This window comes from Mesocricetus auratus, unplaced genomic scaffold, assembly GCF_017639785.1.
Source record: "Mesocricetus auratus isolate SY011 unplaced genomic scaffold, BCM_Maur_2.0 Super-Scaffold_100008, whole genome shotgun sequence".
NCBI lineage: Eukaryota > Metazoa > Chordata > Mammalia > Rodentia > Cricetidae > Mesocricetus > Mesocricetus auratus.
Window position 1 is genome coordinate 86,993,122 of NW_024429192.1, and position 21,817 is coordinate 87,014,938.

General features: G+C 45.0%; 1 protein-coding gene and 1 pseudogene across 1 annotated transcript in view; one reads left to right on the forward strand and one right to left on the reverse strand.

The window, feature by feature from the left end:
- B3glct (beta 3-glucosyltransferase) overlaps positions 1-21,817 on the forward strand; it is an 83,106-nt gene that overhangs the window by 18,006 nt on the left and 43,283 nt on the right. Inside the window, exons 3-4 of the mRNA XM_040751413.1 lie at positions 3,876-3,915; positions 10,801-10,910. Of these exons, the coding sequence (XP_040607347.1) occupies positions 3,876-3,915; positions 10,801-10,910 (150 nt within the window). The remainder of the gene's footprint in view (positions 1-3,875; positions 3,916-10,800; positions 10,911-21,817) is intronic.
- Positions 4,353-4,974, reverse strand: LOC106022238 (annotated as a pseudogene).

The window sequence follows — 21,817 nt, forward strand, 5'->3', positions numbered from 1 at the left end:
AGTTAAACAGGAAATTAGCCTGAAGGCAATTATGTGATTTACCAAGGACACGGGATTATTACAAGTTCAAGTTCAAATGTCTTGAATCCTATATTCTCTGCCTGTACTCCGTTGTAATTATAATGTGTGTGTTTGATAGGATTGAGGCTTGCTCACAAAGAGTATAATGTGCTACGCAAGGGTTATTATCAGAGGATTAAAATTTTGTTTAATGAATTTAGAACTTACACATTAAAATGATTTTTAAATTTCATTTTTATGGATGTGAGTGTTTTGCCTGTATGTATGCATTTTCACCACATGGGTGCAGTGCCCATAGAGGGCAGAAGAGGGCATCAGACACCCTGGAACTGGAGTTGCAGATGATTGGGAGCTGTCATGTGGGAGCTGGGAACTGAAGCCTGATCCTCTGCAAGAGGGTGGATGCTCTTAACCACTGAGCCTCTCCTATCATTTTTATGTGAAGAATTTGCCAACTAAGCATCATGTTTTGGATTGTCACTGTCCAAAGCTCCATGCCTTCAGAAAATGAAACCCAGGTAGAAAGACTGACTTGGTCATGTTGTCATGTCTCGGTAGGGAGCTGTGTGTGGGACAGATGTGCTCATAACAGATATCCTTCTTGTCTGGCTAGTGGTTGATATGCAGCCTTCACAGCTAGCACATTCTTTGCTTAGTATTGATAGTCAGTAGAAGAAACTTGTGGCACTGGAGATCATAAAACAAGGCTTGCACTTTCCTCCTTGGAAAAGCCTTTTCGTGAGGGAAGCGGAAGACAGGATTTTAAATGTTCTGTCAATCTGTTCATTTAGCCCAATTTTCTTCTTCAAAGGGGAAATTACTCAAGACTGTTTTGGTTCTGTTTCAATCTACCCAACTCAACAGCTCCTTGGGTATTTTATTTTTACAGTTTACAGATTGAGTTGTTTGAAAAAGATAATCCTTTCCCTAGCTATTGTGTCAGCCAGTCTGAGCTACAGGTTTAATGCCAACTAAGAAGATACGTGATCCGAGTTGGTCTTCTCTGATGTCACAAAGCTGTGTGGGGACAAGTTCAGCAGGTGTCCAGGCCTGTGGAAACGCTGCTGTCTGGAACCCCTGGGTCTGGATGGGTTTCATCCTCTACCTTGCTGGAGGTGACTCCGGTTGCACACAAATGTGCGTTGTATTGACTGTTTCTCTGAAGACTCCAGGCTGGTGCTGTGGGCAGGCAGGGACTAGGAAGACCCAGGCTTTAATCCTGGGGTTGTGGCCAATGACTTGAGCCCTGGGAAATTCATTTGTGTTTTCTGAGATAAATTATTGTCTTGTCTGGAAAAGGGACATTGGCTGTAATCATCCCCGGTGCGGTTTCTTCATCTAAACATTCTGTTTTCCCACCAACCACACAGCAGCTGGTTCTGTGGCTTAGTAAGAAGAAGTAGGCACCCCAGGCAGGGGACAGGGAGTCATGGTGGGAGCCGGTGGTGTCCTTGTGCACAGCGTGGCTGAATTGAGAGTGGATCTCCTGACCAGGTGTGGCCTCTTGATGTCTGCTCAGACCAGCTTGGGACACTAACCCGGCTGGGAACAGCACCTCCAGAGAAGGGCTTGGACTTCCCAGTCTCAGTAGATTCTTCCAAAGTTAATTGTGTCATCAGGATTTAATGGTTGTTTATCCTGGGATCTGACAGAGCAGTGTCAGCAGGGGCTGCTTCTCTACTCAGTGGCCTTTCCACTCTTGAGGCAAGGACAGTTTCATAAAACGCAGCCCATCAAGTCACATCCCTGCTTTAGCTCTGTCTCTGCTGCGTCTCATGGTCCCTTGGGCATTCTTCGATTCCTCTTTGTGGGTTTGCCTTAGCTTTGAAGCGGCTCCAGATTTTGTTGGTAAAAGCTCACGGCCGTGTTTCTTATTTCAGCCTGTAAGAAAATCGAAGGATGTTGGTAATGTGTAATTGTCATAATTATGGACAAATTATGCCAAAAATGAAAAACTGAGCAATCAGGAAGGAAACTTTGTCTTAGTCTGAAGAGAAGGTACTGGAAATGGCAGTTTGAGCTGTCGACGCTGTACTTTGTCAGAGCAGTTGTGAGTCTCCAGTGAATCACTCAGGGTTAGAATCAAGTTATCTCTGTGACTGTGTCTAGATTCATGTGACCGGTGCTCCCTAGCCCTGAGGCACCCTTCTGTGCCCAAGAGTTCTAGTGGCTATGTGTGTTATTATAACAAAATGCCCGAGACTGAGGGATTTATAAAGAACTGACATTTATTTCTTATCCTTCTAGAGGCTGGGAAGTCCCAGGTATAGGAGTGCAGGCCTGTTGTGCTTGAGCCATTCCATAGCAGAAAGCAGAGAAGGGCAAGGAGCATGCGCCAGAGAGGCTGCACTTGAACTTGACAGTGAACTCACTCCCACAATAGTACTGTGCCTCCATTACCTCTTGAAGGTTGCAACCCCCCTTACTCCTGCCAAGACAAACCCTGACTGTCCTGGAACTCACTCTGTAGACCAGGCTGTCTTTGAACTCAGAGATCTATTTGCCTCTGCCTCCCTAGTGCTAGCACTAAAGTTTGTGTGTCCACAACTCCTAGCTTGGGATGGCATTTTCAACACATGTTTTTGAGACACACATTCAAGCCATTGCAGTTGTCATCATCTGTACTCCTCCAAGACTCTTTGTGGGACCGTAGGGTGCTTTTCAGGCAAGAAAGACTGTGTTAGCATTCTTTTTTAAAATGTCATATTTATTTTTATTTTATGTGCATTGGTATTTTGTCTGGATGTATATCTATGTGAGGGTGTCAAATCCCCTGGAACTGGAGTTACAGACAGTTGTGAGCTGCCGTGTGGGTGCTGGGAATTGAACCTGAGTCTTCTGGAGCCATCTCTCCAGTCCCATGTGTTAACATTCTTTATGACATTTTGTCTTAGTTACTTTTCTATTGTGAAGACAAAACATCACAATCAAGGCAACTTACCGAGGAAAGCATTTAATTTGGGGCTCACGGATCCAGAGTCTATGACCATCATGGCGGGGAGCATGGCAGCAGCTGAGAGCTTACATTTGATCCACAAGCATGAGTCAGAGAGACACTAGGAAGGATTTTTGAAACCTCAAAGCCCATCCACAGAGACACACCTCTTCCAACAAGACCACATCTCATGATCCTTCCCAGCAGTTCCACCAACTGGTAACCCAGCTTCCAAATATAAAGTCTATGGGGACCATTCTCATTCAACACCACACAGCATGTCTGAACTCAGTAGATAAAGACACTAGCAGGGAGACCATTTCATCATGAGGTGGGCCCTGCCAGCATTCTTACAATGTTTTAAAGTTGACAAGGTCTTTAGAAATAACTTTATCCAAAATAGAATTTTATGCAGGAGGAATAAGCTTTTAATCCAGATAAATGACTTGCCTAAGATCACATACAAAGGACACAGCCCAAGCTAGAGACATGGCTCAGGGGTTAAGAGCACTGTCTGCTCTTGCAGAGGACCTGGGTTTGATTCCCAGCACCTACCTGGTAGCTCACATCCATCTATAACTCCAATTCTAGGGGATCTCATGCCCTCTTCTGGTTCCAGTAAGTACTGCACACACATGGTGCACATACATACATGCAAACAAACACTCACACACATTAAGTAAAAATAGAGATTTTAAAGGCACGACGTTATTGCAGAACTTCTGGAGCAAGGCAGATGCTTATAGTTCCTGCTTTGCCTTTTTCTGTTCTAGCCTCCTTATTTTAGAGAAGCATTTTAGCTCCATCCTAAAGTTCTGTCACCATGTGCCAATCCAGATTATTCATCATTATTATTCACTGTGTTGCTAGGTCAGTTAAATGATGGAATTAATCTTTGTTTCTTTCATTTTAAATACAGGATTTGGATCAGAGTAGTCAATCAAGGAAACATGACATAGGTAAGTAATGAACTTTTATAATTTGTATGCATGTGTGGTATGGTAAGCATGCATATGTATATTTGCATGTGTTTGGGTGCACGTGTGTGCATGTGTATATTCACGTGTGTGTGTGTGTGTGCATATGTGTATTTGGGTGTGTATGGGTGCAGGTGTGTATACACCTCTGTGTGTTTGTATATGCGCGTGCGTGTGGTGATGGCCATCTCGTGTCTTTCTCATTTGCTCTCCGTTTTATGCTCTGAAGCAGGGTCTCTCCCTGAACTGCTCGCTCACCAATTTGGTAAGCCTACTTAGCTGTTTTGCCCCAGGCGTTTCTGTCTCTGTCTAATGAGTCTGGTCTTTATGTAGGTTCTGAGGAGCCAAACTCAAGTCCCTGTGCTTGTGTGGCCAGCCCTTCATGCCCTGCATCATCTCCAAGAAATATATTTTTGTTGTTAGCCAAAAGACAGGTTACAGTCCTCCTTCTCCTGTACAGATTTGGTTCCCTGGAGTCATCCATTCTGGCAGGCTTCAGTGAGACCCACTTGCATGTAGCAGGGGCATCTCTTCGTATAGTGGAGGGTTTGCCAGGGTACTGGTGGTTCCCACCTCCACAGGGTTCATGGCCACCCCCCGTACATGTGGCCAGCAATTCCTCTTTGCCTTGCACTTGTGGTGTGCATGGGCAGTGTGTAAGACAGGTTTGTCATTTGTGCCCCCACTGACCACCACACCAACAAAAGCTCTGTTGGCTGAGAAAATGACCTTGGCTCTGAAGGCAGCTTCACTTGGGTCTTGTTGGTCTCCGGTCTGTGGGAGATGACTGGCATAGTTGCCGGAGGCTGATGCCAGCTTGCTCCTGTCCCCAGGCTTGTCCTCCAGACAGTACACGATAGGTATCCTTAGGCATGGTGCCTGTGGGCAAAACATTGCTGATATTCATCTGGGCCTTCTTGCTGCAATACACAACCTGTCCAATGTGTATCCCCTCTACAACAGTGAATAGACCCTCTTAAATCAGTAGGGATCACAAAAGACCACTTTTACGAGGGGAGCAGTACGACAGCCAGGGTCATGTCACCAGGCGGTGGTGGCGCACACCTTTAATCCCAGCACTTGGGAGGCAGAGGCAGGCGGATCTCTGTGAGTTCGAGACTAGCCTGGTCTATAAGAGCTAGTTCTAGGACGGCCTCCAAAGCCATAGAGAAACCCTGTCTCGAAAAACCAAAAACAAAAAAGAAAGTATATATATATCCACATCACTCAGCAAAGTCCACAGTATGCAGTGCATGATGTCCTTATGGTGTTTCTTGTGTGGGGAACACAGAACTGTTGTCTTTCCTCTGTCCTTGGATCACACGGCCCATGGCAGTGATGGCCCTTGCAGGCGAGTCTGCCAGCAAGCATGGCTGAAAGATTGTTTTTTTTAAGATATGGGCTTACTGCGTAGTTCTGGCTGGACTTGAACTCACAAAGACTCAGCTGTTTCTGCTTCCTGAGTGCCAGGATTAAAAGTGTGCACCACCATACCCATCCCCAGCAAGGAATGTTTAAAACCTGTACTTATAGTGTATTTGTTGTAAATTATAGTCTAGCAAAGTGAATTTTCCTTTTTGAGTATACTTATGAGGTATATTTTGTTGTCTGTGGCGAGCCTAAAGCTTGTTATCGTGAAGACCTTGGGAGAGCAGCGTATGGCTTCTGATACGTGTGGAGTACTTCCTGTGCCATCCATTAATTGCTCATTCCTGGAGGAGAAACCCTGTCGATCATTGTGAGCCATGGCCATGTTTGCTGAAGGCGAACTAGTGAGCTTAGAAAATAGCAGCCACAGTGCCCAGAAAAGAGGGGACTCACCCCTCACAGCTCCTGGGCTTACTCCCGGCCAGCAGAGTCAGGTGGCTGGGTGACATGCCAGAGAAGACTATGGCGATCAGCTCTGGCCTCAGCCGGAGTGTGACTCACCTGAGGGAATACTCAGGTCACATGTAGAAAACATCTCTTATTTCAGATGTAAAGAACAGCAGGAATGTAGGCACGTGCACTCTCTCATGCAACAAGCTAGATTAATCTGGGGTGGGCGGGGCCCAGGAGAATGTCAGTAATGTCATTCATTATCCAACATCCCTTTTCTCTTCAGCCCCACCACCCAGTCCCAGATAACTCCCAAATGGATCTTGTCCCCAGGGCAGTTTCTATAGTCCCCTTTTTGGAAAGGCCTTGATGCCTCAGGTTTTACTTGGCTCCTGGTACCATTTCCAGTTGAAGGTGGTTAGTCCATCGTCCAAGCATCTTAGCCTGTGTATAAACCCCTTGTGATCTGGCTTGGCTGAGCCCACCTACCCTCTAACTTCATCACCCGGGTGCCGTAAATCTTTTTACAAATGCTTCCAGACCCCATGATTGACTCTGGCTCTTCACCCAGTTCAGTGTTCCCAGGCCCTGGCTCCTCTCATGCATCTGTGCTGCCCTGTGCTTCTGACTCAGAGCAGGGTTACTGGTAATGCTTGCAGACCGAGTGTGTAGTGTGCATGATTGTAGTCCACAGGAAAGGAAGGATCAGTATGATCTATCTCAGCTGCGTGAAAATGCAAAGGACGAACAGGACTCACATGATGAAGGTGCCTGGAAGGGGAAGAATTTGCTTTTGTTTTTCTCCGGTAGTCTTTCCCTGCGTGGAGGACCTGTTGTCTTAGTGAGAAGGACAGTGGGAGCTTTGCTGCGCCGGCAGAGGCAGCAGGTCTTGTTTACTGCGGTGAGCATAGGATTAGCCTTTTGACAGGTGGAGTGCTGTAGTACAGAATTTATTAGGAAATAATTTGGACTTATGAGCTGCTATGAGGATTAATGCAAAGAATGCCTGCGTATCCACCACCCAGGTTATGAAGCAAAACATTAACGAGAGAGCTGAAAGCTTTTAGTCCTTGTCCCCAGTTATGTTTGTCACTCATGGAACCTTAGACACTTTTAAGTGACATATGCATAGTGTATATACCAGGTGGTTTTTATTGTAAATTTTACACAAACTAGAGATACCCGGAGAGAGAAAACATCAGCTGAAGAATTGCCTTCATCAGCGTGGCTCACGGGCAGTCTGTGGGGGCATTTTCTTGACTCCTAACTGATGGAGGAGGGTCTTGCCCACTGTGGGCAATCCCATGCTTAGGGAGGACCTGGGCTGTATAAGAAACCAGCCTGAACAAGCCAGGGAGAGAAAGCCACTAAGCAGCATCCCTCCATGGTTTCTCCATGGGTTCCTGCCTCCAGGTTACTGCCTGCAGTTCCTGCCTTGGTTTCCCTGGATGATGAACTGTGACCTGTAAGCCATTAACCCTCTCCTCCACAAGTTGTTTTTAGTCGTGGTGTTTATCACTGCAACAGAGTAAATTAGAGCAGTGTTATACAATTGATGCATATTTCTGCTTTTATTTTTTACTCTACTGATTATGCAGATTCTTTCCTTTTTTCTTTGGCGGTATTACCGCTTTCTACCTATGAGATTTATCTAGAGTGTCTGGATCTATACATGTTGTTTTAGTTACTGTTTTAATTAATTAGTAGTAGTTAATTAGTCCATGCTAATCAATTTTTATTGCAGTATCTTATTCTGATTTATGTATATTGCTGGTGGGTAGTCAGGTTGTGTCCGTTTTTTCTTTCCACATTCTTTAAGGCTGACTAAGGGTGGGATTCTGGGTCACTAAGAAAAATACATCTTCAATTTAGTTAAAATTTGCAAGCATATCCCCTAAGCTTATTTAATTCATTCCCTCTTTTTTTAGTATTTTAAGATTTTTTATTTTATGTGTATGAGTGTGTTGCCTGCATGTATGTCTGTGCGCCTTGCGTGGTTAGTACCTACAGGGGCCAGAAGAGGGGGTCAATCCCCCAGAACTGGATGGTTTTGAGCTTTCATGTGGGTGCTGGGAACTGAACCCAGGTCCTCTGCAAGAGTAACATTTGCTCTTAACCACTGAGCCCCTATTCCATCCTGAATAAGAAGCCGTCTTCACAGCTCAGTCTTCGATGTGTTAGTTTATATCAGTGGCTCCCAACCTGTGGGTTGCGACCCCCTTTGGGGGCAAATGACCCTTTCACAGGGGTCTCCTGGCAGATATCCTTCATATTAGATGTTTGCATTATGATTATGATTATGATTCATAACAGCAAAATTACAGGTCTGAGGTAGCAATGTAATGATTTTATGGCTGTAGGTCACCATAACATGTGCCGAAAGGTCTCGGCATTAGGAAGGTGGAGAACCACTGGTTTCTATGAACGCTTCAGGTGGAACAGATCAAAGATAATGTTTTGCCCAAGACGGAAGATTCCCCTTTGAACCTTACCCCTGTGCTCAGTGTATGGAGCCAGGAGGCCAGCTTCACGTCCACGAAATGTTCCTTTTCATGTAGACCAGAAAAGGAGTTAGGCCATATTCAGTAGGTTGCTCAGAATCTCCTTGCAAGATTTTTTTTTATTGAGTTTTATTTAACTGAAGAGCATTTCTGATTATTTTTAGGACCTGGATGGCTCACCATGGAACCATCAGTTGTGTGAATATTTGAACTAGTGAATAAATGAGTGGAACACTAGAACCAAATGGAACGATAAAACGTAATAGGATACGATTAAAGTCAAATTAGCGTCCCTGAGCTGAAATGTTAAGGATGGAGGCCTGGTGGGAGGAAGGCCCTCGTATTGATTTGCTGTGAACCTGGCTGGAGGCCACGATGACATCTCACTGTACCCGTGCTGCTGTCTTGGCTCTGTTTTTTCATTACAAGTTCACAGTCTGAGGCGGCCTAATGCGCTTCTCTGGCACGTGACCTGAGCAGCAGTCACGTTGGAGGTTTGCTCCTCGCTCACTGTTGTCAAAGATTGGCAGTTGAGTTGGTTTCCTGCACTCAGTGTACCACATGACAGTCTTCTGTGTGGTGTTTGCCAACAGCCCCTGCCTCTGTGGGATACTCGTGGCTGGTTTCCTGGAGGATGCCACCCAGTCCTTTCGAAGTAGAGCAGGAATTGTTGCCTTGCATATTTGAAAATCCTTGTGACCTCATGGGACACAGACAGCCACTTTTAAGTATCACCATAAAAGGCCATCCAGAACATTCTTGAAATATTGCATTATTAGTTTGCTAAGGCTGCTGTAGTTTAGATATGATGCATTCACTCAAAAGCTATAGATTGAAGACTTGGTCACCAGTCCCTGGCACCATCAGGAAGAGGGGAGAAGCTGGGTGACTGGGGTCATGTCCTTTAGGGATGTTGGGACCCTGCCTTCTTCTTGCCTTTCTCTGTTTCCTAGACTTCAGTGAGGCTAAGAATAGGCCCTGTGTTGTGTCTGCTGCTTTTGTGCTCATGTAACCACAGTCCTTTGCAGAAACAGTTTATAGGAGGGAAGGTTTATCCGGGCTCCTAGTTTCAGAGCAGTTTCAGACAGACAGACAGGAGAGCTCTTAGTGGTGGGACTATGCAGAGCCTCCTGAAATCACAGCCAACCAGGAAGCAGAATGTGGGCCAGGAGCCAGGGACCAGGGGTAACTGTCAAAGGCTCTCCCTAGTGACCTGCTTCTGCAGGCAGGCTCAACCCCATCATAAAGGTTCCACAGCCTGTCACAGGGGCAGTGACAGTGGGACCATGCTTTCAGAGGAGCCTGTGAGGGACTTTCTGAATCTGAACCTCAATGGGCACACTATGTATCACACAGTCCATTCCATGACGCACTGCACTGTGGTCCTAAAAACCACAGAGCCAGGTGAGCATGTGTGGGGACCACCAACACTTGAACCAAAGGAAACTTTTGCTTCCTATAAATTGTTTGTGTCGGTCTTTTGTCATACAACAAAATGGTTTGTTATCGCAGAATTTTGGAGTCTAAAATCCGTGATGAAGCAGTCTGCAGGATTGGCTCCTGAGGACTGTGGGGGAAGACCTTCTTCAGGCCATCTCTTGGCTTTCACACCGTCTTTCCAATGTGGGTGTGAGTGTCCAGTTTCCCTTCCTCTATGAGGACAGTAGTCATACTGGGTTAGCCTCTGTAATGACTAGTGACCTCAGTTTAGCCCGATGACTCTGGGAGACTCAACTTCAAACAGGGTCATGCTCTGAGGGCTAGAACTCAACACATACCTTTTGGAGGGGGCACAGTTCACCCCATAGCATAGTGTAGCATTATGTTGGGACCATTGGAAAGTCACTGGGTGGTGTGGCAGGTTTGCTTTGCAGATGCAGGGGGAAAGTTGTATTTTATTTCCTAAGGCTTGGTTTAGTACAGTGAGCTTGTTTGCTTGACACTTCTAGGAAGGAAGTTTTGAACGTTGTTTAAAAGTAGAGAAGATTTTTGTTCTAGAGTTATATAAATAAAAATTTCTGGGATTGGTGAAGTGACTCAGTGGTTAAGAGCACTGGTTGCTCTCTCAGAAGACCTGGATTCAGTTCCCAGCATCCACATGACGGCTCACAGCTGCTGTAAGTCCAGTTCCAGGAGATCTTATGCCCCTTCTGGCCTCTGTGGGTACTGCATGCACATACACACATGCAGGCAAACACCATACACAAAGAATTAAAAACGTATAGACTTTTCCCTTTAGAGCTTATTGCTTGAATGCTTGCCTTAAAACTGTGGTTTTATGCTGGGTGTTGGTGGTGTACGCCTTTAATTCCCGCACTCAGGAAGCAGAGGCAGGCTGATCTCTGTGAGTTCGAGGACAGCCTGGTCTACAGAGCAAGTTTTGAGACAGTTTCCAAAGCCACAGAGAAACCCTGTCTCAGAAAAAACAAACAAACAAACAAACAAAAAACCAACAACAAAAGCAATCTGTGCGCTTATACTTATGTTCAAGTTTATTTTAATCACTGTTAAAAAAACAACTTGAGAACTTTTTGTTTGTTTGTTTTAGACTTGAAAGAAATTGTGTTTGTCATCCAGAGTCAAAGTAATCCTTTTCATGTCAAGAGAGCGGAGCAGCTGAGAAGGAGCATCTTACAGCAGGCTGCGAATCTGACGCAGGTACGCAGAGAAGGCCCAGAGCATCCAGGGGTCGTTATGTATGTATTGAGATCTTTATGTTTTCCTGAATCTGTAGAAAATCAATTTGATTTAGGTAAGAATAACTCTTTGGACTCTCTGTACTGATTTAATGCTGATTATTGCTGAAAGTGTTGTCTGATGGTTTGGATATATTTAATTACGAGAGTTATGTAATTTATAGAACTACCATGGCTTTGTCATGTTAGAATAAAGTGGAAGAAATAATGCTTTATAATAGATAGAGATAATTAACATGCAAACTTTTGACAACAAGTTCTAAGGCAATTTTCATGTTGAAATAACATTTTCATTAATCTTACCATAACGCTCCCTCTATGAGTCTCTTCCTGTGGTTTTCTTTTTTAATTGGATGCTATTAATTGAACCTTTGATCTGATTTATAGTGTAATATCTCAGGATTATGGAGAAAAAATATACACACACAGTTATATTTTGATGACATTTGAAAGAGGTGTGAACTGAATCTCAGGTTGTTCTGAATAATGTAGGTGGTTTGAACAGGCTTCACCTTCTTGTAGGTCATTCTCTTTATGTGGTGGGGACATAGTTCAAGCCTCCTAGTGGATATCTAAAGGTGGACCCCGATTCTGTTTGCCATGTTTTCCCCATAAACACATACACAGCCCTGTATCACCTAATATAAAATTAATTTATAAGCTAAGCGCAGTAAGAGACTAATAGTATCTAAAAGCAGAGTAGTCAGAACAGTATGTTGTAATGGAGTTGTCAGCATGCTACCATGATGCTTTGAATGAAAACCAGGGACACTTGAATGCAAGCACTGTACTGTGACAGTAGTCAGCTCCATACCTGATGTGACTGCTAGTCACCAGTGGGTGAGCATAAACTGAGGATGTCCTGGACACAGACCTGATGGGTGTCCTGCAGAGCACTGACACAACACAATATTTACCATATGTCTCAGAATAGCACACAGTTTTAAGGCCGACAGTTATGTATGGAATTTTCCATGTATTTTCAATCACAGTTGACCTTGGGGGGCTGAGACCGAAGATGGGGAGATCTGCTGTCCCGTCTGTCGATGCTTTCTTCTTTTTCTCTGTCTTCTCTTCTTTCCTCTGCCTCCTCTACTTTCTCCTCCTCCCCTCTTTTCTCCCCCCTCTTTTCCTTTCTTTCTTCTCCTCTCTTCCTTCTCCTCTTCCTCTTTCTATTTCTTTGCCCCCTTCTTCCTTTGAGACAGGGTCTCACTATGTAGCCCTGGCTGGCTTGAAAGTTGTTATAGAGATCAGGCTGGCTTTGAACTCACAGAGATCTGCCTACCCCTGCCTCCCGAGTGCTGGGATTAAAGGTGTGCACCACCAGCATGGCTGGCAGACAGTTTCTTCTTTAAGAAGCCCCTCCCACACCCTACCTCCAAGTCCCCTTTGTCTGCATCAGTTGCCTTGGTCCTCAAGACTGCCCCTCTGTGCTGTCTCTTGCTTATCTCTGTCTGCTCCACTGGAGGAGCTGATGCCAGGCAGGGTTGGGTGCCACAGGGAGAAGGGACCACTAGTGGCCCGAATAATCACTCCTGGGCTCAGGCAACCATGAACTGAATGAACTCCCCCAGTCAGACCTTGTGATGACCCCAGACATGCTGAGACTGAATCACTTAACGCCTGTGGGAACCGCGGGCACCCGTCTCCTTGTGTCCCTGCCTGTGCCCTGTTCCCAGAGGCAAATTTGTGTTTGTACAGTCTCTGTCTTTTTAAACGGTGCTATGGTTCTTGTCAATAACATGGATGACACCCTGTGCAAGCCCAGGTGATGGAATTCTCTCCATATTTCTCTTCTGTGTGTCCACTCCCACCCTCTTGTTCGTTCTCTCCATGTCCCGGTGCGCGTGCATGCGCGTGCACACACATGGACGTGCACGGGTGCAGCCGGCAGTCTCCCTGGCACTGTGTAGCAGGGCAGTGCTCCTGGGACTTGGCTCATAGTGATGATGAGATCTCTGGGTACCTGCTGATGGGAAGCCATCTTCTGGCCCCTGAGGGTAACTGCGCTAGTGTGACATAATCCATATAAGCACACACATTGGTGGTAGAGGGTGAGCTTTGCTGCCTTCCAAGGCCTGCGACTACAAGCAGGTACCACCACGCCTGGATTCACTCCACGTCTGTGTCGTGTGCAAACCCAGTGTATTCTGTCTAGTGTGTGCTATGGCCTGTTACCTGTTTATTTCTCTTCCACAGATTTTGAAAGCAGAGAACAGGTTGAATCCCATTAACTTGATTACCCAGAACCCAGCTATGTTTGTATGGCTTATTCTGACTCCCCCAGACTCATTCCCTTCTCCGAGTTGCTTTCTTTTCTGTTGTAATAGATGTTTCTTTTCTTTTAAAAGCAACTGTAAAAATATTTGTCTTATTTTATGTCTGAGTGTTTCATCTGCGGGTGTGTCTGTGTATCACATGCAGAGGCCAAGAGAGGATGTCAGATTCCCTGACACTGGACCTACAGAGAGTTGTGAGCCTCCATGTGGGCACTGGGAACTGAACCTCTGCAAGAACAGCCAGTGCACTTAATGGCTGAGCCATCGCTCCAACCCACAAATGAATATCTCAAGGGCACAGTTAAGTCAATCAGGTATACTCCTGTTGGCAGTGCATCTCTGGAGCCCCTTTATTCCATAAAACTATACTGTGAACCTCTAAACAACTCTCTGCTCCCCCTTTCCTGTATCTCCCAGTAACCATCATCAAACTTCCAGTCTCTGAATATGACTGCCATGGGTATCCTAGATGGGGGAGTCTTGGAGTAGTGGTCCTCTGGGAACTGGCTTGTTTCACTTAATCATGATTTTAAGGTTCCTTTGTTCAAAAAGAATGGCTGGTAGCTGGAGAAATGGCTTAGTGGTTAAGAGCACTGGCTGCTCTTCCAGAGGACCTGGGTTCTATTCCCAGCACCCACATGGCAGCTCACAGCCATCTGTAACTCTGTTGCCAGGAGATCTGACACACACTTCTGGCTTCTGGGGGCACTACATGTATGTGATTCGTAGATTTACAGGCAGGAACAATCCACATACACATTAAAACAAAGCGAAGAAAAAAGAGCTGTCAGTATTTTTGTTCAAGCTAGTGACCTCAGTCCAGTGTGATGGAAAATTTCATCTGTAGATACATTGTTCCTGCTGTTCTGACTGGCATCCTGCCAAGGCCTTGTCACGGTACCTCTTGTCCTGGTGTCTATGTCCTACATTCAGATATCAGAGCAAGGCAGGACCCCTAGCCCAGTACTTACTGGAATGCCAAATACTATATTAGAGACTGTATTAAAAATCTGATGCATTGTCTCAGATTTTTAATCTCGGGATAAGCTCCATTTGTGTGAAGCATTTGGCTCTTTTACTCTTTGCATCTCTGTAGTTTTAAAGTTTATGTTTAATTTTTATTGTCTTTTCGTTTACATCCTCAGAGAATTAGGACACTGATGGCCACTAGGTGGCGATATTGGTTTTACATTTATAGAGGTGTAATTAAGTAATGCCATTAAGTAACCCAGGCCCCCAGCGTTTAATTTCTGTGATAGGAAATAGAGTCTAAAGTGATAAAGACACCCCTCCTTCTAACTATGGGATCAACTGTAACTGTTACCCTGACATCGCATCCCCAGTGGAGCTTAGCTGTGAGTCTGGAGAGAACAGATCTGTAGGATGCACACTTGGCTTGCTGGGGAGTGCGCTGTATACCCTAGGCAGGTTCAGCTGTGGATTAGCAAGGCTTTGTCAGTCGAAAGATTGCAGAATCTGCAGCTATGCTTAGTCCTGGATCCCTTTCTCTTTATGCAGCGTTTTATCTCTCATATGGGATTAAAACTTTGGTTTAATTCCTCAAATGGCACCCTGGGTATTTAAAAATACCCGACAGCTAGCACTGGGTGTGTAGACAGTTCTTGGGGTTGGAGCAGTGATGAGACACTTTGCCTTGGGGCTCTCTGAGCACTTGAGAAAGGTTATTTTCTGAGAATTAATTGTTGAGTTGTACCAATCAAGCAAGGAGCCTTATATAGCAGGAACGCTCCCTAGTTGAAATCAAACTGGAAACTGTCTCAAGGAATTGACATACTTTTGCGAAAGTGTTGACAGCTCAGCCTGCCTCAGAGCCTTGATAGGGGAAGTAGGAAAAGCTGTCAGTCTCGCCAGGATGGTGGTGGAGGCGTGCAAGGGCCTCGGATAGTGGCAGCCCAGGGAGGCGGTATGCGCAGGCCTATGATGGATGGGTTGGGGGTACTCTCCCAGGACCTGAGCACGAGGCCTTTAGCTTACAGTGTTAGTTTCTCACAATGCCGTCTGAGATCCTTCCTAAAAGTTGCCCCGTGAGGGGCAATCAGCTGTTAGCTCTTGTCATTTGAATATTTATCTGATAGCTCAGAATATTTGTGCCTTCCACAGTAGCAGAGTCCCAGAACTGCTGTTTATTTATTCATCACTCCCGTCAGATTGCGTGCTACTCTGAAGCCTGCCAAAAACATCAAGGCACAAAACCAGAATTGGCTCCGGGATTACGAGTCTCCTTCTAGCTGCTCTCTATGCAGTGGCAGGCGGTACCGGGGCCTGCTTTGCCTGAAGGTGCTGAAACATGGTCGTATTAAAACCACAAATATTTCTCATTATTGCAGTGTGAATAAGAAATAGGTGCTTGCACCCACTCAATGTGAAATTTAGCAGTGTGCTCCTAGTGGCTGCTGGAGGGGCAAAACTATTTTTCGTGTGTGTTCTAGAATATTCCCGCTTGAAGCGTGATGTGCAGGTTATAGTCATTTTGACGTTTCTAATTTTATTTTTTGGCTTTGGTTTTTGAGAGGGTTTCTTTGTGTAGCCCTGGCTGTCCTAGAACTTGCTCTGTAGACCAGGCAGGCTGGCCCCTAACTCACAGAGATCACCAGCCTCTGCCTCCTGAGTGCTGGGATTAAAGGTGTGTGCCACTATCTCCCGGCTGAAGTTTTTTTTTTTTTAAATCAGTAAATTACTGGGTTTTACCCAATGCTGACTGCAGCTGTAGGTTGCTCTAGTATGAAGGATGACAAAGGAACCATAGAGTAGGGACAGTCGAATTCTCTGACTTACTTTGAAGGCAAGTGGTAACTTTCATACTGTGCATGATGTCATTGGGTAGAGGTTGGATGAACAGAGCAAGTATGCTACTGTGCCTATGCAGCCAGCATCTGCAGCTCTATTAGCGCATTTGTCTATATGAAGAGGAGACTTGCGGCCTTTCAAAAACCACGCAACACTGTTTAAGAAGCAGGACCCAATGTAGCAAGTAGATTGGTTCATTCCAGTTTTGCGTTTGAGGTTGGAGATGATGGAGGAGTGGGACTTCTGTGAAATTAGGTACAAAGAGAGGGAGAATCAGCCAACGGGTGTGGATTTAGAGGGTAGTTCTGGGAGGTAACGATGTGAATTTTCAGAATGACACGCTCTGGGATGCCTAGCAGGGTCTGGAGTGTGCGCAGTCATCCTTGTGAGATAGAGCAGGCATGTGCTGGGGCAAACTGGGACCCTTTCAGGTTAGACTGGAGGGAGAAGAATGTTGGAGAAATGGCGACCATGGTTGATGAAATATGAGGTCCCTAAATATGAGGGAGACCGAATGCAGATTTCGAAGGAATGCGTTTCCCCTAGAGTTTTCTTTTCTTTTTCTTGCCCTGCTCTACAATGGAGAGCTGATAGGAAGTGATAAGATCGACTCCAGAGAGGCACACAGGTGAAGAGCTGCGGGAAGCAAGGCCCTGGGAAGCACTTTCCTAACAAACCCGGCTCTGGAGTTGGTTTCTGTTTAAATACCTGTTAGTCCGCAGCATCTGGCGCCAATTAGGATTTGACTTTGGGTTTTTGAATCCAGCACAATTCCTTCTCATAGGAATTGCTTGTGTGAAGATCATTTTCTTGTTTGTTACAGCTGTGTTGTGACACGGAGAGGGCTGGCATCTGAGTCTTTTTTTGCTTTTTTAAAACTTTCCAGAAATGTGGCATCTAGTTACTAAGTGTACCTGCCTAAAATGATGGGAACTGAAGGCACTTACTTCACTGTAAGATGAAGTGGAAAGAACACAGGAAAGAAGACATAAAGCTTAATGACATCATGTGTAGTCGATGACATCATGTGCAGTTAGTGACATCATGTGTAGTTAGCTAATGACATCATGTGTAGTTATTGACATCATGTGTCATCAATGACATCATGTGCAATTAGTTAATGACATCATGTGTAGTTAATGACATCATGTGTAGTGATTGACATCATGTGTAGTCAATGACACCATGTGCAATTAGTTAATAACATCATGTGTAATAATGATATCATGTGTAGTTAGCTAATGACATCATGTGTAGTTAATGACATCATGTGTCTTAGTGACATCATGTGTAGTCAATGACATCATGCATAGTCCTTTCTTGTCAAACAAGGAGCCAGGCACCTCTGAAGGTGGTATGATGAGACTGGTCATTACATTTAGCACAATTAAAAGCTCACTGTAGATGGGGTTGAGGAAGTGAGTGACCGTAGGAGGACTGGCTAGGTGGGGGAGGGGGAGCAGGGAACGAAACTTCGTATAATGCTGCAGACTTAGTATAATGCCGAACTGTGGACACACTAGACTTCATTTCTCCAGGCAATCTACCAATAGAGGAAACACCACAAGCGAGAGGTGCTTGACCTGGGTCCGGGCAGACCATTCTGCTTTTGGTCACAGAGGGCCTGCGCCGCTCCCTTGCTCCTCTCCTCCCCCTGTGGCTTCCAATTGCACTGCCTTCTGTTGTGGGGAGACACTAAGCCTTATTTAAACCCTGGCGGAACCTCGGCCTCACCAGTAAATTATTCCTTGTGCTTGTTCACGGAAAGTTGTGGAAATGGCCATTTTCTGGAGCTGAGTTAGTCGGGCCTTGGCTCATTAGATTAAAACAACCCCAGCTCCATAAAGCAAGCTGGGTATGCTGGCAGAGTCTGGCTTGAAGAGCCTGGAGAAGGATGGTCTCACACTTCGTAATTTTTAGAAATTTATTTTATTGGCAGGGAGACAGTGTGAAGTACTTCATTAGAAGGTTAGTGTTGCGATTTTATTGCCTTAGCTTTTCTCTTTTCTGTCTTTTTTTTTAGATACAGTTTTTACTATGTGGTCCTGGCTGGCCTGAAACCCACTGTGTAGACCAGGCTGACTTTGAACTCATACAGATCCACTTGCCTTTGCCTCCTGGTGGTGGGATTAAAGGCATGCACCACCATGCCTGGCTTGCCTCAGCTTTTTGATGTTCTTACTATACTTTCATTTTGAGATGAAAACAAATGGGTGCTTAATCACTCAAAACCCTTTCTTTTGGGTAGAGATTGATAGATGTCACAAAAGCTCTTTTTTTTTTATTACACTGGAGACTTTATTACACTGCTATTGAATAAGAAATTATCCATCTTTTCATTTACTGGGTATATACTATTATTCTGTTCATGAATATTTATTAATATTTTACACAATAACATACAATAATAAAATATATAACAATAAGTACTATCATTAATAAGTATTTTTTGCAAATGCCTAGGCAAAATATCCCAGGAGAGAATAGGATTTTTAAAAAATAAATTCTTTCACTAAAATAACTGTTTCTTTTTAATTCACAACAAAAATTCTTAGAAACATCTTTTATTTATTTTAATATTTTAAAATGTCATTACGCATTTATTTATTTGTGTTTGTATCTTCTGATGCATTCCTGTGGTGCTGTGTGCGCATGAAACACAGAGGGCAGCTTACTGGCGTCAGTTGTGGGCCTCAGGGAATCATCTGGGATCATCAGGCCTGGTGCCCAAGTGTCTTTACCCACTCAGCCATCACTAGCTCAGAAACATCCTTCACACACATGACTTTACTTAGTGTATTCCATGCAGCACAGGGAATTGTGACTCAAGGAGGAAGGAAATCTTCAGATGGTTCAGAAGCCGTCTTGTTAATATTTGTGGTCTGCTTTTGGCTGGTCAGCACCTGGAGTATTTGCTGTCCTAGGTACCTGCCCTGCATGAGACTGGTGAAACCTGGGCTTGGTCATTGTTCTCATTTGCTTTCTATTGCTGTGATTAAACACTGCGACCAGCTGGGCATTGGTGGCACACGCCTTTAATCCCAGTACTCGGGAGGCAGAGGCAGGCGGATCTCTGTGAGTTCAAGGCCAGCCTGGTCTACAGAGCGAGTTCCAGGACAGCCTCCAAAACAATACAGGGAAACCCTGTCTCGAAAAACCAAAAATCAAAAAACAAAACAAAACAAAAAAACCCAAACCAAAACAACAACAAAAAACAGAAACCAAAACAAAAGCACTGTGACCAGAAAACACTTAGGAGAAGGCAGCATTTCTTTGACTTATGCTCCACAGTCTATCACTGAGGGAAGGCAAGACAGGAACTGAGCAGGAGTTTGAAGGAGAACTCAGGAGGAGCGCTGCTTGCTGGCTTAATGTCTGGCTCACGCTCAGCCTGTTTCCTTATGCATCCTTTGTCCACCTGCCTAGGGTTGGTACCACTCACAGTGGACTGGGCCCTCCCACATCAATCATCAGTCAACCAAGACAGTCTCTTCTAGACATGACCATAGGACAACCCGACCTGGTCAATCCCTCCGTAGACTCCCTCAGAGGACTCTAGGCTATGTCAAAGTGGCAGCTGAAGCTAATGAGAAATGTCATGAAGGAAGCAGGTGACAGATGCTTCATTTTTCCAAATATTCAAGACAGTCTGTGATTCAGCATGGTCAGTGGGATGTTGTCATATAGGGTTTGGAGTCCAGGACCTGAAAAAGCAGATTTCTTTAGGACTCTGTCCTCTAGAGGTGACGTTAGTGGCAGCATTAGTGGTGACAGGAGGACCAAGTTAAAAGTCAGTGCATGCAGGTGTCCGTGGGGTGACAGCCTCATGCAGATGATGAGGTTGTGCTGGCAGGGGCAGCCTCTCTGGGTTGCGTGTCACTGGATGTGGTACCCTGCTCTGTGTCAGTGGGACCTGTTGTACTGAGGGGAACACGAGCTTCCAGCTGGATGAATTTCTACACGGCCCTATACAAATGTAACACCCTAAGAACACAGACAAGGACACGTCTAACCACACTGGGAAAGACATGCCAAAGTCATAGCATTTGAAGCAAGCCTTGAGATTGTAAGTTTGCTGGGCTCCTGAGGATGGAAGCAGGCGATGAGGTTTGGGTGGATGTATGAGTACATGGGGAAAGAAAGATGTGTGGCTCTGAGCTAAGAGGCCGGGCTTGCGTTTGGGAAGGTGGCATGGAAGGGACCAGTGAGACATCTAGTATGTAGGGCCAGGCTTGGAATGGAGACCATTGGGAACTCAGACAACTGACTTTCATTGGGTGCGTATTTATCACCATCTCTCTTATTCCGGGGCCTTGTGCACAATGTTTGCAGGCAGGGGCGCATCCATTTCATTCCTAGTCGACATTTTGCAGAAAGGAACCTGTTATAGAGAGAGGTGGGTAATTTGCCTGTGCCATCTCTAGTGGAACCAGGCTAGAAGCACCCGCCAGCAGGTCTGTATGACAGTCATTCTGTGTTCATTAGTGAAGAACGGCCTCTTAGGCCAGCCCTTTACATGGTCACTGTGCCTAGCACAGGTCCTTGCTATTCTCCTGTCGATTTGTTTCTGAGTGGCCTGAGTGGAATGCGAGGCCTGAGTGGACAGGAGCTCTGTCACCCTTTGTGGCTCTTGCTTATATTCCTACAGTCATGCCTGGTGCGTTAGTTGCCTGTCTGTGCTGTGATAAAACACCATGACCAAAGCAACGTATGAAGAAAAGGATAGTGTCCGCACGGGGCTCCAGAGGGTTTGAGTCTGAGACGGTGAGGACAGTGTGGCAGCAGGTGGCAGGCAGCAGGCATGGCGGCTGGAGCAGAAAGCTGAGAGCTCGTGGTTTTGAAACACAAGTGCGAAAAAGAAGAGGGTGGGGGAGACAGAAGGAGAGATGGATGGAGACAGACAGACAGAGAGAACACTGGTAATGGTACAGAGATTTCGAAACCTCAAAGCTGGCCTACAGTGACATACTTCTTCCTGCGTGTCCACACCTCCTAGACCTCCCCAAACAGTGCTACCAACAACTTTGGGGACCAAGCGTTCAGATGCACGAGCTTATAGGGACGTTGTCATCTCATTTAAGCCATCATACCTGGTACATAGTAGATGCTCAAAACATACTGAAAACGACAATAATATTAATAGTTATTAAGTGCTTGGCATGTAACAACTCACACATTCCCTGTCTATTGTGTTAGCTCATTATAGGGAATAGCAGACCCATAGCCAGTTCAGGGGACTTACTGAAGATCACATGGCTCAGAGGGAAAGAAAGCTAAGATTCAGATGGGAATACTCTGCTTCCAAAAAATCGGGTCTTTAAACATCAAGGTTTACTGCTTTTATGAGGAAATGATTAGTTAAATATATATGTGCTATAAAAATATATTTAGTAGTTCAGTTCAAAGTACCTAGCTTATAAATAAAATTTATAATGCTGTAATACATGTTCTTTCTGGAAAAAACAGTTAATGGTTAAGACAGGTATATGGAAAAGATATATATGTACACACACATACACATACTGGGGTTCTTGGACAGAATATTAGTATACTGTCACTCATAATATCCTAACCTATAAATGAACACTATATTTTAAAGGTTATAAATATGTCTCATATATGTTCCAAGAAGCGTATCATACAACCCTATTATGACAATAAGTATATATCTCTCACAGAAGGAGTTATAATAACAAGCAGATGTGGATTTTTATTATAGTTCACTTGTTGGTCTAACAGCTCAGTTCAGTGCCCAGGGGCTACACAAAATTGGGTTAGATTT